The sequence below is a fragment of the Microcaecilia unicolor genome, chromosome 6 (assembly GCF_901765095.1).
Source record: "Microcaecilia unicolor chromosome 6, aMicUni1.1, whole genome shotgun sequence".
In the NCBI taxonomy this organism is placed as follows: domain Eukaryota; kingdom Metazoa; phylum Chordata; class Amphibia; order Gymnophiona; family Siphonopidae; genus Microcaecilia; species Microcaecilia unicolor.
The window spans coordinates 138,670,508-138,686,637 of NC_044036.1; the positions used below are offsets into that span (position 1 = coordinate 138,670,508).

General features: G+C 45.2%; 1 protein-coding gene across 1 annotated transcript in view; it reads right to left on the bottom strand.

The window, feature by feature from the left end:
- LOC115473127 (solute carrier family 26 member 6-like) overlaps positions 1–16,130 on the bottom strand; it is a 49,404-nt gene that overhangs the window by 16,597 nt on the left and 16,677 nt on the right. Inside the window, exons 9-14 of the mRNA XM_030207805.1 lie at positions 12,340–12,422; positions 11,254–11,401; positions 9,807–9,920; positions 9,396–9,473; positions 4,894–4,989; positions 434–540 (exon numbers count right to left, since the gene is read on the bottom strand). Of these exons, the coding sequence (XP_030063665.1) occupies positions 434–540; positions 4,894–4,989; positions 9,396–9,473; positions 9,807–9,920; positions 11,254–11,401; positions 12,340–12,422 (626 nt within the window). The remainder of the gene's footprint in view (positions 1–433; positions 541–4,893; positions 4,990–9,395; positions 9,474–9,806; positions 9,921–11,253; positions 11,402–12,339; positions 12,423–16,130) is intronic.

Consider the following 16,130-nt stretch of genomic DNA (forward strand, 5'->3'; position numbering starts at 1 on the left):
AGTAGCTCATGGTGAGTTACATTCAGGTACACTGGATATTTCTCTGTCCCAGGAGGGCTCACAATCTAAGTTTGTACCTGAGGCAATGGAGGGTTAAGTGACTTGCCCAAGATCACAAGGAGCAGCAGTGGGACTTGAACTGTCCACCTCTACATTGCAAGACTGGTGCTCTAACCACTCCTCCACTCCTCCACATTGAAAGGCAAATAACTTACAGGATTATTCAATATCTTCCCAGTGAGACTCCATTAGTTCTGATTTTAACTCCCAGGCAAAAATGTTTAGCTCCAAGATGCATTGCCAAATTCAGGGACAGATGTAGCAAACGTTTATCCCCATAAAAAGCAAATGAGAAAAACCCTTGAGTACATCGGTCCCTAACATTTGGAATCATGAGCTACCCTGTTCTCCCTTTATAAGCAAAGCAACGCACAGCTGTGTTCGGACAATAACTGTAAGTAATGCACAGACGACCGACACAGCCAGTCCGAGATCCATATTCAGTAGAAGAGTAGCCACAAAGGTCACCAGCCATATCAGCTGAAAAACAAAATAAAAGAAATGTGTCGAGAAGTAGAAAGTAATAGTTGGATAATGAAATATTTATACCAGGGGTGCAGGAGTTCAGACTTTGAGTGCCACTAACAGGCCAGGTTTTAGGATATTCCTAATGAATATGTATGAACTAGACCTGCATGGATACTACCTCCATTGTATGCAAATCTATTTCATGCATATTGCCAAAATAAATACAAATAGTTTTGTGTCATCTGCAAATGTAATTACCTTATTCATTATTCCAATTTCCAGATCAAATATGTTAAATAGCACCCGGCCCCAGTACAGATCCCTGTGGCACTCCACTATTCACCTTCCTCCATTGAGAAAACTGGCCATTTAACCCTACCCTCCGATTTCTGTCCAATAACCAATTCCTAATCCACAGGAGGACAAAGAGGGGCATAATTGAAAGGGACACCCAAGTTTTGTTGAGGACGTCCTCATAAAACATCCCGACGGAGGGGCCGGGAAACCTGTATTATCGAAACAAGATGGACGCCCATTTTTCGTTTCGATAATACGGTCGCGGACGCCCAAATCTTGAAATTTTGGTCATCCTTAGAGATGGTCGTCCCTAGACTTGGTCATTTCTGATTTTCGGCGATAATGAAAACCAAGGACACCCTTTGGTCATGGAAGGAGCCAGCATTTCTAGTGCACTGGTCCCCCTCACATGCCAGGACACCAGCCGGGCACCATAGGGGGCACTGCGGTGGACTTCATAAAATGTTCCCAGGAACATAGCTCCCTTACCTTGTCTACTGAGCCCCCCCAAACCCCCCCTAAAACCCACTACCCACAACTGTACACCACTACCATAGCCCTTATGGGTGAAGGGGGGCACCTAGATGTGGGTACAGTGGGTTTCTTGTGGGCTTTGGAGTGCTCGTTCTTTCCTCCACAAACGTAACAGGTAGGGAGGGGGATGGGCCTGGGTCTGCCTGCCTGAAGTGCACTGCACCCACTAAAACTGCTCCAGGGACCTGCATACTGCTGTGATGGACCTGAGTATGACATCTGAGGCTGGCATAGAGGCTGGCACAAAATATTTTTAAAGATATTTTTTGAGGGTGGGAGTGGGTTAGTGACTACTGGGGGAGTAAGGGGAGGTCATCCCTGATTCTCTCTGGTGGTCATCTGGTCATTTCGGCCATCTTTTGTGCCTTGGTCATAACAAAAACAGGACCAGGTAAAGTCGTCCAAGTGCTTGACAGGGACGCCCTTTTTTTTCCATTATGGGTCAAGGATGTCCATGTGTTAGGCATGCCCAAGTCCCGCCTTCACTACGCCTCCAATACGCCCCCTTGAACTTGGCCGTCCCTGCGACGGAAAGCAGTTGGGGACATCCAAAATTGACTTTCGATTATACCGATTTGGACGGCCCTGGGAGAAGGACGCCCATCTTCCGATTTGTGTCGAAAGGTGGGCGTCCTTCTCTTTCGAAAATGAGCCTGATAGTCTCCTATCCCATGGCTTTTTTCATTTTCTCAGGAGTCTCTCATGAGGAACTTTGTCAAAAGCGTTCTGAAAATCTAGATACCCTACATCAACTGGCTCACCTTTATCCACATAGAAATGAAGCAAATTGATGAGGCAAGACTTCACTTGGCTGAACCCATGTTGACTCTGTACCATTAAACTATGTTTGACTATCACGCTTATTTTTGAAAGAGAAGGACGCCTATCTTTCGACACAAATTGGGAGATGGGCGTCCTTCTCGCAAGATCGTCCAAATCGGCATAATCGAAAGCCGATTTCTTGACACCCTCGATTGCTTCCCGTCGTGGGGATGACCAAAGTTCACAGGGGCATGTCAGCAGGGTAGCGAAGGCGGGACTGGGGCATGATTAGAAGATGGTCGTCCTCGGCCGATAATAGAAAAAAGAAGGGTGTCCCTGATGAGCACTTGGCCGACTTTACTTGGTCCATTTTTTGTCACAACCAAGCCTCAAAAAGGTGCCCCAACTGACCAGATGACCACTGCAGGGAATTGGGGATGACCTCCCCTTATTCCCCCAGTGGTCACTAACCCCCTCCCACCATAAAAAACAAGTTTAAAAATACTTTTTTGCCAGCCTCTATGCTAGCCTCAAATGCCATACTCAGGTCCATCGCAGCAGTGTACAGGTTCCTGGAGCAGTTGTAGTGGATGCAGTGTACTTCAGGTAGGCGGACCTGGGGGGGGGTTGGGGGGCTCAGCACCCAAGGTAAGGGAGCTATGCACCTGGGAGCAATTTGTGAAGTCTATTGCAGTGCCCCCTAGGGTGCCCGGTTGGTGTCCTGGCACGTGAGGGGGAGCAGTGCACTACAAATGCTGGCTCCTCCCACGACCAAAGGGCTTGGATTTGAACGCTTTTGAGATAGACATCTTTGGTTTCCATTATCGCTGAAAGCCAAGGACGACCATCTCTAAGGTCGACCTAAATGTCAAGATTTGGGCGTCCCCGACCGTATTATCAAAACGAAAGATGGATGTCCATCTTGTTTCGATAATACGGGTTGCCCCGCCCCTTTGCGGCACCGTCCTTAGAGATGGGCGCCCTTAGAGATGGTCATCCCAGTTCGAAAATGCCCCTCTGTGTTCTGTAATTTTATTCTTTATAATAGTTTCCACTATCTTGCCCGGCACTGACGTCAAGTTTACTGGTCAGCAATTTCCCAGATCATAAGATAATGCAAGATCGTCCATTCTCTGCCCTTGACACACCCCCTCAGAAAAATACTTTAAAAAAATCATTAACACAGAGTTTACTGCGCAAAACCAAGCAAAACCAGGAAACCCGTTCTTACTCACTAATCACGTGTTAAGAGCTTAGGGGTGCGTAAGGCCCTACGCATGTGCAGCATATGTCAAACCAGCATTACCGCCCGGCTAGCACATGCACCAGGTGGTAATTCTGAGTTTGGTGTGTGCCAAAAACCCGCGGTAGAAAATAATTTTCTATTTTCTACCATGGAGTGTTCCTGGCGGTAATCGGCAGTGGGCGAATGCTGGACGGTTACCATGTGGGTAACATGTGAGCCCTTGCCACTAAGTCAATGGGTGACATTAAGAGCTCAGGCTGAAAATAGACACATGCTGGTTTTAATTTTGCTGCACGGCCATTTCCCGGCCCCTCCCCCCCCCAAAAAAAACCCCCTTTTTCCCAGATGTGGTGGACAAATGGTCCAGTGCATGTCCAATACATGTGCCCACATTGCTGCAGGCCACTTTTTGGCACGCCTTTGTTAAAAGGCCCCTTAGTGCTTTTAATAAAAGGGCCCTGCCTTTCTGATTTTCTGAAAGTCATTAGTTTTAATGGCTAGTGAAGCAGCTTGGATCCCGGCAACCAGGGTTCGATTCCCACTGCAGCTCATTGTGACCTTGGGCAAGTCACTTAACCCTCCATTGCCCCAGGTACAAAAAACTTGGCACCCCAACATAATAGACCATACAAAAAAAAAACGACAAAAAACCCCCAACAAAACAGACCATGACAAAAAAAACCCTCCCCAAAAAAACCTATACAAAAAATCCACAACAAAACAACAACCCAAGACAAAATAGACTCTACACAAAACAGACCCCTTAACAAAACAACCCCCTAAGAAAAAATAACACATCACAAAAAAATATAATAAACTACAACTGAAATCTTCACTGATGTGAAGGGGCATTTTCGAAACGGACATCCAAGTTTCAATTTAGACATCCTTGCAAAATGTCCAAATTCAGGGGCAGGGAAACCAAGCTGGATTATGTTTTCATGCAGATTTATGATTCTCACTAGATACCAAGTGTGGATAGTGAAGTCAAGCCATAGGCAGGTGCCAGGACTTTCAAGTGACAAGCCGTGGACTTTCTCAGTAATTTATGGTTCCTCCACTTCTTTGTACCCTTCAAATTCGTACCATTCAAAAATAAATCTATTTCATCAGGCTCTTTTGTCGGGAGTCTATTTTGTCAGGGGCTTTTATGTCGGGGAACTTTTTTTGTTTGAAGCTTTTTTGTCTGGTTTCTTTTTGTTTGGAGCTTTTTTTGTCTGGTTTCTTTTGTCTGTTTTTTTTTGTCTGGTTTCTTTTGACCAGGTGCCAAAAAAACTTACACTTTAAGCCCCCTAGGGACAGAGAAAGTACCTGCATACAATGTGTACAGCACTGCGTACGTCTAGTAGCACTATACAAATGATTAGTAGTAGTAGTACTATTTGAGTTGGTAATGTTTAGTTCAATGGAACAGAGAAGTACATGTACTGTCTTCCTGCTTCATTTAAGAAATATTCCATACACTATGAATTTAAGTAAACCAGACTATTCAAACCCTCCCTCCCAAGCCCCCGGATCTTCCTTACCAAATCTATTTTGTTGGTTCTCCAGAGAACAGAGAGGTCACCAAACTGTTTGTATATGCCATGCAGATTGACAATAACAACCGAAGCCAAGATTGCCTGAAAGACAAAATAGAAAAGATAAGACTTAGCAAACATTTAATTCAAATTCGTGAACTTGGATTAGACCCTTAAGGGAATAGTTATATTGTGTATTAAGGGAAATAATGCACGATTTTTGCATGGTGAAATTATCATTATTTTACCTCAACGGATCATTTACGGAGAAGTTCCCGAATATATGCTAGATCTGGTGGATCTACTACCCAGAAACAGTTCCAGTTTCTCCCGATCCTACCTAAATTTACATTATCCAGACTGCAGTGGCAAGTACAAATCTACCTACGCATCCAACTTCTCCTTCATAGGCACACAACTATGGAATGCACTACCCAGAACCCTAAAATCAACTCAGAATTATTTAAATTTCAGAAAACTATTGAAGACCACCATGTTCAAGAAGGCATACCTTGCAGATTCAACCTACTTCCTCCTGTTTTCAGCAAAATCCATGGACTTTACTATCTTGTATTATCCTGTACTACCTCTTTTATCTTTGTTGTTTTATATAATAACTATATGCTTAATAACCTACTACTACAATGTTTAATTATACTTTCTGAACTGTAGCCTACCCTATGGTTATGTGTAAGCCGCATTGAGCCTACAACTAGTGGGAACATGTGGGGTATAAATGTATTAAATAAATAAATACGCATGTTATTTTACCACAATGCACGTTCACAGAAATGCCAACAGTGAACCATCCCAAAGAGTGAGGTTGAAGGCCAAAGAGTATGATTTTTCCAATGGCACATCCATGGAATAAATCTAGAATGATTTAAGCATTAAATCATATTGGCAGCATTACTTGATATTAGTTTTTCTTTGGAGACAAAGTGGGAGCAGTTTGGGTAAATTTTTTGAGCTGAAAATTGTCTTCCACCCTGTAGTTAAAAGGATGCACATCGTTTTCAGAGCACATGTACTTGCAGTAAAGGGAAACGGGACAGGGCAAGAGGAAGTGGTAGGCAGGAAAGTGTGCTCAGATTTCTTCTTACTGGTTGGCCCATTTGGTTTACATCTTGCGGAGGAGAATTTTCAATATGACGTTTAAGTCCGACTTTGGATGTTTTGCTCAAAACATCCAGAATCCAGGTGCTGAATATAGCAATTTTGGAAACAGCAAAATGTCTATCTTTTTTTTCTTTTTCAAAAATGGCCACTTGCTAGATGTTTTTTGTGCTCTGTGTGTTTATCTCTTTGGTCCATTTCGAAAAGAAATATGTCCAAGTGAAAAATGCAGAAAATCAGGCCACTGGGATGTAGGAAAAGCCACCCAGACATCCCAGCAGAGCAGTGGATCACCCCTAGGGGGCACTGCAGTGGACTTCACAAAAAAAACTCCCAGGTACACATCTCACCCTACCCCCTTATATTGTATGCTGAGCCTTCCAAAATCCACCAAAAACCTATTGTACCCAACTATACACCACTACAATAGCCCTTATGTCTGCAGGTGTCACCTATATGTGGGTACAGTAGGTTTTTGGTAGGTTTGGGGGCTGACACTTTCCACCACAAGTGTAACAGTTAGAGTAGATTATTGGCCTGGGTTTCCTTCGCCACAGCAAGGTTGCCAAGTGGGCGGTTTTCTGCGACCCGCTGCGGGAAATTTTTGCCCGCTGCGGGTCATGGTTTTTTGGGCTGGTTTTTGGGTTTTTTCGGTGGTTTTTGTGCGGTTTTTCGGGCCGCTGGGGGCGGGGCTAGTGATGTTTTGGGCGGGGCTAGTGACGTTTTGGGGGGCCGATGACGGAGGAAGCGGGGTCGTTGATGAAGGAGGCGTGGCTGATGATGAAGGAGGTGGGGCCGATGACGGAAGAGGCGTGGTCGATGACGGAGGAGGCGGAGTCGATGACGGCGGGGCGGGGTTGATGACGGCGGGGGTGAGGGTGTGAACATTTTGGGCGGGTTTCGGGGCCAAGTACCTGGCAACACTGCTCCACAGTGCCCTGCACGGAGCACTAGGCTACTCCAGGGACCAGTTTACTGCTCTAACTGGACTGGCCATAACACCTAAAGCTGTCATAAAAGCTGGTATATACTGTTTCTTTCACATCTTTAGGGGGTGGGAGGAGGTCAATGACCATTGGGGGAATAAGGGAGGGTCATTCCTTTATTCCTCCAGCGGTCATCTGGTCATTTAGAACTTTTTTTAATGGCTTAGTTGTTAGTAAAACAGGGCTACAAAACATCTTAGGTTTAGTCCTGAATGTTTTGGTTTTGTTCCATTATGGCAGAAAAATGTCCAGATGTTAGGACTGCCCTAATCCTGCCCTGACATGCCCTCTTTTGATTTGGATGCACTGCAGATGAACTGCATAGGTAAACATCTGCAACATAGGTTTTGAAAATAGTGATTTGAATGTTTTGGCAAGCAAAATGTCCAAATACTGCTTCATGCCACTTTTTAAATGTTTGAAAATGAGCCCATACAGCTTCCCTCTCATGAAAGCAGTGATCAAGATCAGTGTACTGGAACGGAAGCTCTGATGAGTGAGAAATAGGGCTCAAATATCCTGAGAGTGAGGAAGCTTTCAAATGAGTGTGACACACTCCAAAGAGTGAGACTTGGCATCTCTGCGTACATAATAATGAGATGTAAGGCATGCAAATGCAAGCAAAACACTTCATTGCTATGCAAATTGAATAACACAGCTTGCATTTAGCTTTGCAAGCTGCATTGTTCTGGGAAACTAATGCCACCTTTGACCCAGTGTTATTTTAACTCTGCGGAGTAGTATGTGAAGCCTGATGCGCCTGCTTTGCTTTTTAAAGGGGCCAGTGCATGACATAAATCACCCTCCCACACACACACATGTGGAGGGACATAATCGAATGGGGCGCCCAAGTTTTTGTAGGGCCGTCCTCACAGGACGTCCCGCGAAGGGGCGGGGAAACCCGTATTATCGAAACAAGATGGGCGGCCCTCTTTCGTTTCGATAATACGATCGGGGATGTCCAAATCTCCACATTTAGGTCGACCTTAGAGATGGTCATCCCTAGAGATGGTCGTCCCCGATTTTCGGCGATAATGGAAACCGAGGACGCCCATCTCAGAAACGACCAAATGCAAGCCATTTGGTCGTGGAAGGAGCCAGCATTCGTAGTGCACTGGTCACCCTCATATGCCAGGACACCAACCGGGCACCCTAGGGAGCACTGCAGTGGACTTCACAAATTGCTCCCAGGTGCATAGCTCCCTTACTTTAGGTGCTGAGCCCCCAAAACCCACTCCCCACAACTGTACACCACTACCATAGCCCTAAGGGGTGAGGGGGGACACCTACATGTGGGTACAGTGGGTTTCTGGTGGATTTTGAAGGGCTCACATTTACCACCACAAGTGTAACAGGTGGGGGGGGGGATGGGCCTGGGTCCGCCTGCCTGAAGTGCACTGCATCTACTAAAACTGCTCCAGGGACCTGCATACTGCTGTCATGGAGCTGGGTATAACATTTGAGGCTGGCATAGAAGCTGGCAAAAAAAAATTTTAAGTTCTATTTTTAGGGTGGGAGGGGGTTGGTGACCACTGGGGGAATAACGGGAGGTCATCCCCGATTCCCTCCGGTGGTCATCTGGTCAGTTCGGGCACCTTTTTGAGGCTTGGTCGTAAGAAAAAATGGACCAAGTAAAGTCGGCCAAGTGCTCATCAGGGACGCCCTTCTTTTTTCCATTATTGGCTGAGGACACCCATGTGTTAGGCACGCCCCAGTCCCGCCTTCGCTATGCTTCCAACACGCCCCCGTGAACTTTGGTCATCCCCACGATGGAAAGCAGTTGAGGGCGCCCAAAATCGGCTTTTGACCCTGAAAGAAGGATGCCCATCTCCCAATTTGTATCGGAAGATGGGTGTCCTTCTCTTTCAAAAATAAGCCTAAGAGTCTCCCTCAGCAGATCCCTCACCTCTAAAGACTCAAATATTTGGGGTTGGTGCCCAGCTAGGGTCCATCACTGAGTATTCTGGTCTGATTTAGCCAGTCAAACAATGAAGTAATGTGCTCAACAGGACACTTCCAAACACACCAAGAGGATGGAATAAATTGTTTGCAACTGCTACCGTCCTCCTGGTGTGCTTGGAAGTGCCCTGTAGACCACGTTACTTAATTGTTTGACTTGTTTGAGTGCATAGTAGTCTTGGTTCCTCCACTTTGGTGGTTGTCTTTCCTGTTTTATCCAGTGGCTGAGAAGTAACCCTATTTCTTCAATCCTGCTTGAAGAAAACATCGTATAGTGTACCAGAGGAGGTCAAACCTAGAGATGGAGGTTTTGGAAATGGAAATTTTCAACTGAGGAGAAAAAACTGAAGATATAGGAAAAGATCTACAAGAGCTGAAAATCTCATTCTTCTCATTCTATTATATAACTTTGTTCAGCAGGACCTCAGATAGACAGGAAATACATACTTTGGGTAAATGTTCAAAGAGCTCGCCGACTTTAATGATGATTATTAAGAGGACAAGAGAAGAGACAATGCCAGCAACCTGTACAAGAGAAGATAAGTAGAAAATTAGTGAATGCAATTGGAAATTGGCATGAAAAGAAGCCCAGAAGAAACACAATTCTTGTTACAACGAAAGACAAGCAAGACTTTTGTGCAATCATTTTGAAAAAAAAAAACTGGTTTCCAAGACTACTTCAGTCAAGCAGGAATGTGCCAGTTGAGAAACCACAATGGAATTTTAAGTAAAACTAATAATAATAACTTCCATTAAATTATATTTATAAGTACTTGATGATTTTAAACTTGGCAAAACCACAGAGAAAACCTTAGCTCAGAACAAAATTAGCTGGTATGTTTCTTGCACCTACATTACCTGGCTGTTTCCTCCTGTGTTTTCCTGCACCAGACTCCTTGACATGGCCGTCCCGATTGTGAAACACTGAAAAAAGCTCCCCACAAAGTTACTGAGCCCCAGCGCTATCAGTTCCTGTGAGAGAAATAAGGTCAGTGGAGAGTCACCCTGATTCAAATAGAGCATGCATGGTGTTCTCAATCTCTGCTTTCACTGCAAGTGAAACTGGCATGCATGGAATGTATGGAGCGGAATTCACTTTAGTGTTTTCTGGAACTTTATTATTTACGCATATCACCTTGAGTGTTTTTAGAAAGGGAGTTTCCAAATTGACACACAAAAAATGCAATAAATAATCTTTACATTTCCTCTATTTTGGTTCTACTAATGCAGACCTCCTTTCACTCCCTTGCAGCCATAGAAATAGCAAGAATGAGTATCTCTTCTTTCAGCTTTTTCCATTATTGACTCCTTTGCTCAGATGTTCTTTCGCTTTTCTTTTCCCAATCTTTCTGCCCCATCATGGCCAATTGCATAAAAGAGTTACGTGAGACTCGGTTCAGCAATTAAATTGTAGCACTGTTGTGTTTGACTTCATGACAACAGAAAACAGGAACATTGAAGGTTTAATCCCCAGGGGGAGGTGATTTTCAAAATGGCTTTTTAATGGAGACATTGCCAGATAGCATTAGCCACAACCACATGTCTAGATTCACTAAAGTGTGTTACTGTCCTGGCCTGTGCTAATCCAGCTGACATGCATTATATGTAAATAAGTCCCACTGCATAAAGTGGGACCTGTGGTAAATAAAGACCTGGATTGGCCACTGTTAGAAATAAGATGCTGGGCTTGATGGACCTTTTGGTCTGTCCCAGTTTGGCAATACTTTTGTACTTGGGATTCTGAATGGAATCTTGCTACTCTTTGGGGTTCCACGTGGAATGTTGCTACACTTTGAAATTCTGCATGGAATCTTGTTATTCTTTAGAATTCTAGAATCTTGCCACTCTTTGCAGTTCTACATGGAATGTTGCTACTCTTTGGGTTTCTTTCAGGTACTTGTCACCTGGATTGGCCACTGTTTTAAACAGGATGCTAGGCTTGATGGACCTTTGGTCTGTCCCAGTGTGACAATACTTACATACTTAAATAACAGATATTAATTTAGATGGCTTTGGCATTTTATTCGTGCTAGTAACAGAGAAAAATGTCAATATGGTTTTCCTGTTCTTACCCTTGACTGATAATCATCTATTGGAAGAGAGTAGGGGAAGTAGGAGAGTTAACCAGCCTTTAATCCCTCTAAAGTAAAAGATCAAATAATAAATATTTTTGGTAGCTATGTGGAAACCTGCCCACTTTTCCCCACTCAAATAATGAATTTGCACGAAGGCTGAATGGCAACAATGACAAGAAAAGGCCATAAAAAGGAGCAGAGCTGAATAGATGGCAAATGAGTTAACTGACCTGGTTGCTATCCACTTGGTAGCCATGTTTCATGGCAAACATCTTGCCCATAGAGATGGTAATGGCATATGCCACCACCGCGATTACAAATGAGCTGCCTATCATTTTCCCAAAGAGCTTAGTATCAGGTGGCAATGGTGCATTCATTCTATAGACAAAAGAAGGAGATACAATGACATAAGCTAGTTTGGTGACACAACTGACGGGGAGAGGGGCTATTTTCTTCATATCTACCTGTTCCACTCTACTCATTATTTTATAGACCTCTATTATATCTCAGCCATCTTTTCTCCATGCTGAAGAGCCCTAGCCGTTTTAGCCTTTCCTCAAAGGGAAGTCGTCCCACCCCCTTTATCATTTGCATCACCCTTCTCTATACCCTTTCTAATTCCACTATATCTTTTTTGAGATGTGGTGACCAGAGGATTTCAACGTATCATCAACGATGATACCTAGATCCCTTTCCTGGTCAATGAGTCCTAACATGGAACCTTGCATAATGTAACTATAGGTCGGATTCCTCTTTCCCACATGCATCACTTTGCACTAGCTCACATTAAACATCATCTGGTGTTATGTCTGGATACTCAGTGCTAGAGCATCATCATTGAATATCCGGGTTTAAGTGGCTGGCTCTCTCTTATCCAGTTAAGTGCGATATTTAGCACTTCACCACCTATGTGAAACTAGATAGACAGGACTGTATTTTATGCGGTCTAATTTGTCACATTAACTTAGGAGGTTAAAGTGTTGAATATTGTCATTTAACCACATAAGTGCCAACTCTGCCTTCAAATCACTCACAAAGTAGCCGGTTTTCAGTTTAGTGGCTATTGCTGATATTGAACGGCATGAGGCAGTTAAGTGTCACTATCAATGGATAGGCCGCACGAGTGATTTAGCCAACCAGGAGCCTCTCCTTGGGGCAGTTTCACATTGGGTGGGGAGCTCAGATGCCCAAGAAGATGAAATACATCAAAAGCTTCTATTCGGAGACCCTTGAAGAAATTCACATTGAAATAGACTGTTGACTGGAGTGAGAATAATTTGATGAAGATCTTAAATGATATTAGCAATGGCACTCACCCAATGGGGATGTGGCCTACAATGTCAATACCAAACATTTCTTTCAACTTCATTCCATATGATATTCCAGTGAAAACGATGATCTGTCACAAAGGAAAAAATTAAGAGGATTCTGTATAGGAAAAGCAAATCCCATTAAAGTCAAGTGCCCAATTTTCAAACATACAGGGGTCAATATTGGGAGTTAGCCAGGCTGACTCCCGCGGTCAGCCCTGAGCCCGGATATTTAATGCCAGGCCGTTTCTGGTGACCGTCAATGAATATCCGGTTTATTTTTGGCTGGATTCAACTTAACTGGCCAAGTCAATATTCAGCACTGGTTCGTTAAGTTGAAACCGGCCAAAGATAGGCCCTGCTATTTCAGTGGACCAATTTGGCACCCAAACTTAGCTAGATAAGCACGGACTACAAATATTCAGCCGGAGATAACAATCTATCTCCCACGAAATATTCACGGATAGCCCGTTCCTATCTGGTTAAATATCTCTGAATATCAGGCGGAGGACAGTATGTGCATAGTAGCACATGTTACTTGGATAAATGCCACTGACTGGAGTCATCCTTTGATTTTCAACGGCAATATATGCAGATAGAGTGCTGAAAATTATTACAGACTGCCTTGGGACCATCTGGACAGTGCACAGGAGGCGGGGCAGACTGACCATTCAGGCAACTGGGCAGTGCCCGAGGGCCCGGAGGCTCTAGGGGTCCCAGAAGCTCTGCCCAGTTGCCCACCATTGCCGCATGTTACATCCCTCCCAGATCCTACCTTGAAGAACCCTTGTGATCTAGTGGCCTCTGCGGGGGCAGGAAGGAATTCCACTCTTTCCTGTCCACTGCTGCTACTCTGCATGTCGGCGCCGGTGCCACCATGTTTTAAAAATGGCTACTGAGACCCATTAGACTACCACAGTAAGTCTCTGGCAGCCATTTTGAAAAACACAGCAGCGGCACCACCAAGCACAGAAGCCACTAGACCATCAGGGCAGGGCCGTGCCTAGGGTCTCTGGTGCCCCCCTGCAGACTATCAGTTGGCGCCCCCCCCCCCCCTTGAAAATGATCACGCCCCTCCCCCATGAAAATGATTGCTCACCACTTGCCACACTGAAAGGAATTGTTAGCAATATTCTTAGAAACAAATTGCTATACATTGCAAAATAAGATAGCAGATGTAAATTCTCAAAGTGGACATATTCCAAACGCTAAAATGAAAATAAAATGATTTTTTTCTACCTTTGTTGTCTGGTGACTTTCTTTTTCCGATCATGCTGGTCCAGTATCTGATTCTGCTGCTATCTGTCCTCTTAACTCCATTTCCAGAGCTTCCTTTCCATTTATTTCTTTACTTTTCTCCTTTCTTCTTCATTTCTTGCTCTATATCCATTTCCAGCAATTTCTCCTCTCTCCCTGGGTCCTGCCCTCCCATCCATGTCCATTCTTGTCCCTCTCTGCCCTTCCCTCCTCCATCCATAGCCAGCAATCCTCCTCTCTCCCCTCCCTTCCATTTTCAGCAATTTGTCCTGTCCCTGGGCCCTGCCCTCCCATCCATGTCCCTCTTTGCCCTTCCCTCCTCCATCCATAGCCAGCAATCCTCCGCTCTCCCCTCCCCTCCATTTCCAGCAATTTGTCCTCTCCCTGGGCCCCCATGTCCATCCTTGTCCCTCTCTGCCCTTCCCTCCTCCATCCATAGCCAGCAATCCTCCTCTCTCCCCTCCCCTCCATTTTCAGCAATTTGTCCTGTCCCTGGGCCCTGCCCTCCCATCCATGTCCCTCTTTGCCCTTCCCTCCTCCATCCATAGCCAGCAATCCTCCTCTCTCCCCTCCCCTCCATTTCCAGCAATTTGTCCTCTCCCTGGGCCCCCATGTCCATCCTTGTCCCTCTCTGCCCTTCCCTCCTCCATCCATAGCCAGCAATCCTCGCCTCCCCTCTCCCCTCCCCTCCATTTCCAGCAAATTGTCCTCTCCCTGGGCCCCCATGTCCATCCTTGTCCCTCTCTGCCCTTCCTTCCTCCATCCATAGCCAGCAATCCTCTCTCCCCTCCCCTTCCAGCAATTTGTCCTCTCCCTGGGCCCTGCCCTCCCATCGATGCCTCTCTGCCCTCACATCCATGCCTCTCTGCCCTTCCCTCCGTGCCCTGGGGCCTTTAAATCTTTTACTTCCGGTCGCAGCAGCGTCAGTGAAAGCGGAGCGCTGCCGACGTCTCCCTTCCCTTCGCGCTCTTGGTTCCCTCAGTGTCCGCCTTCTTCTGACGTCAGAAGAAGGCGGGACACTGAGGGAACCAACGAGTGCAAGGGAAGGGAGACGTCAGCAGCGCTTTCACTGACGCTGCTGCGACCGAGGTAAAAGATTTAAAGGCCTTGGCGGTGCGGGGCGAGGGTAAGCACCGCGGCGGCGCCCTCCAAAAGTGGGCGCCCCCCTGCGGTGCTTACCTCGCTTACCACATCAGCACGGCCCTGCATCAGGGCCCTTCAAGGTACAACTGGGGAGGGCATTGGCAACTGTGGCGGCGAAGTGGTGGGGTGGCGGTGCAGTGGCTGGGGGAACCCCAATGACCTTTACTGCCTGGGGGCCCCAACCTGTGTCAGTCCGCCCCTGCCTAGTATGCACGATTCCCGGGCATGCACACTTTTCTATAAACTGCGTCTAACTTAGGGGTCCTTTTACTAAGCTGCAGTAAAAAGTGGCCTGTGGCAGTCTGGATGTGTGGACTCTGCATGCGCTGGGCCATTATGGAGGTAGAGCTGGAATTTATCCAGCAACCAGCGATATTCGGCTAACCGGCTGTCTGTATAAAAAAAAGCTATCCTAGCTTGATCTGATTTGCTATCTGGGCTCAATATTGCCTTTATCTGGGTAATGCCAGCTACTATTCAAATACTGGTGCTGAGCATCTGGATTTTTTCGGACACTGCAGCTGATGTTTATACAAAAAGCCAACTGTGGCCGCTGAATATCAGCCTGGCAGCTCTATCGTAATGTGGCCTTGATTTCTCTGCTATGCATATGACTTCATGATGATGCAACATGATTCACTAATTACTTTAAAAATTACTTTTGAGAAAGTCTCACTGTTAACCAAAGTTGCTTATTTGTAACAAATGTTCTCCAAAGAAAGCAGTCACATATGAGTGACATGAGCGTATTTGTGTCTCTGTGAACTGCTGGTCTTTTGAAAATTGTATTCTAATGGAAAGTTCCAGACAGCTATTTTAAAACCAGAAATCAGGATCAGTAAGTGGATTCTGTGTATGAAATGTTGCCCCCGATCAAAGTTTTAAATCCATACTCTAGAATGGTGATCAAAGTGAAAGGCTGCATGACCTGGGTATTTGGACCAGGCATCATATGGCAACTAAGAGACGCCACAATACATTTGTATGGATTTTGGGACAGATACACAAGAGACTGAAATTAAGGAAGGAAGTTATCAATGTGGGCTACTGTTAAGATAGGTTATTTTACCACAAGTCGTGCTATTTAAGCACAGGTTTCCATTTTATGCAATGAGACTTAGTTACTGATAACTGGAGTTAATAGTAAAAATAACACATCTTAATGGTAGCCCATGTTGATAACTTCCCCCCTTAATTAAAGAAAAAAGAAATCTCTCTAGAAATCTAAATCACTACTATGTGGAATAAAAGTGAGCCAAGTATAGGACAATCAACCAATGTGACATCACTGATGAGGCTGGCTCTTATTGGTGGAATGAGGCATTATGACATCACAATATCTGTTTACCAGAGACTGAAACTCTTCACACTAAGGGGAGAAGTTATCAACATGGGCT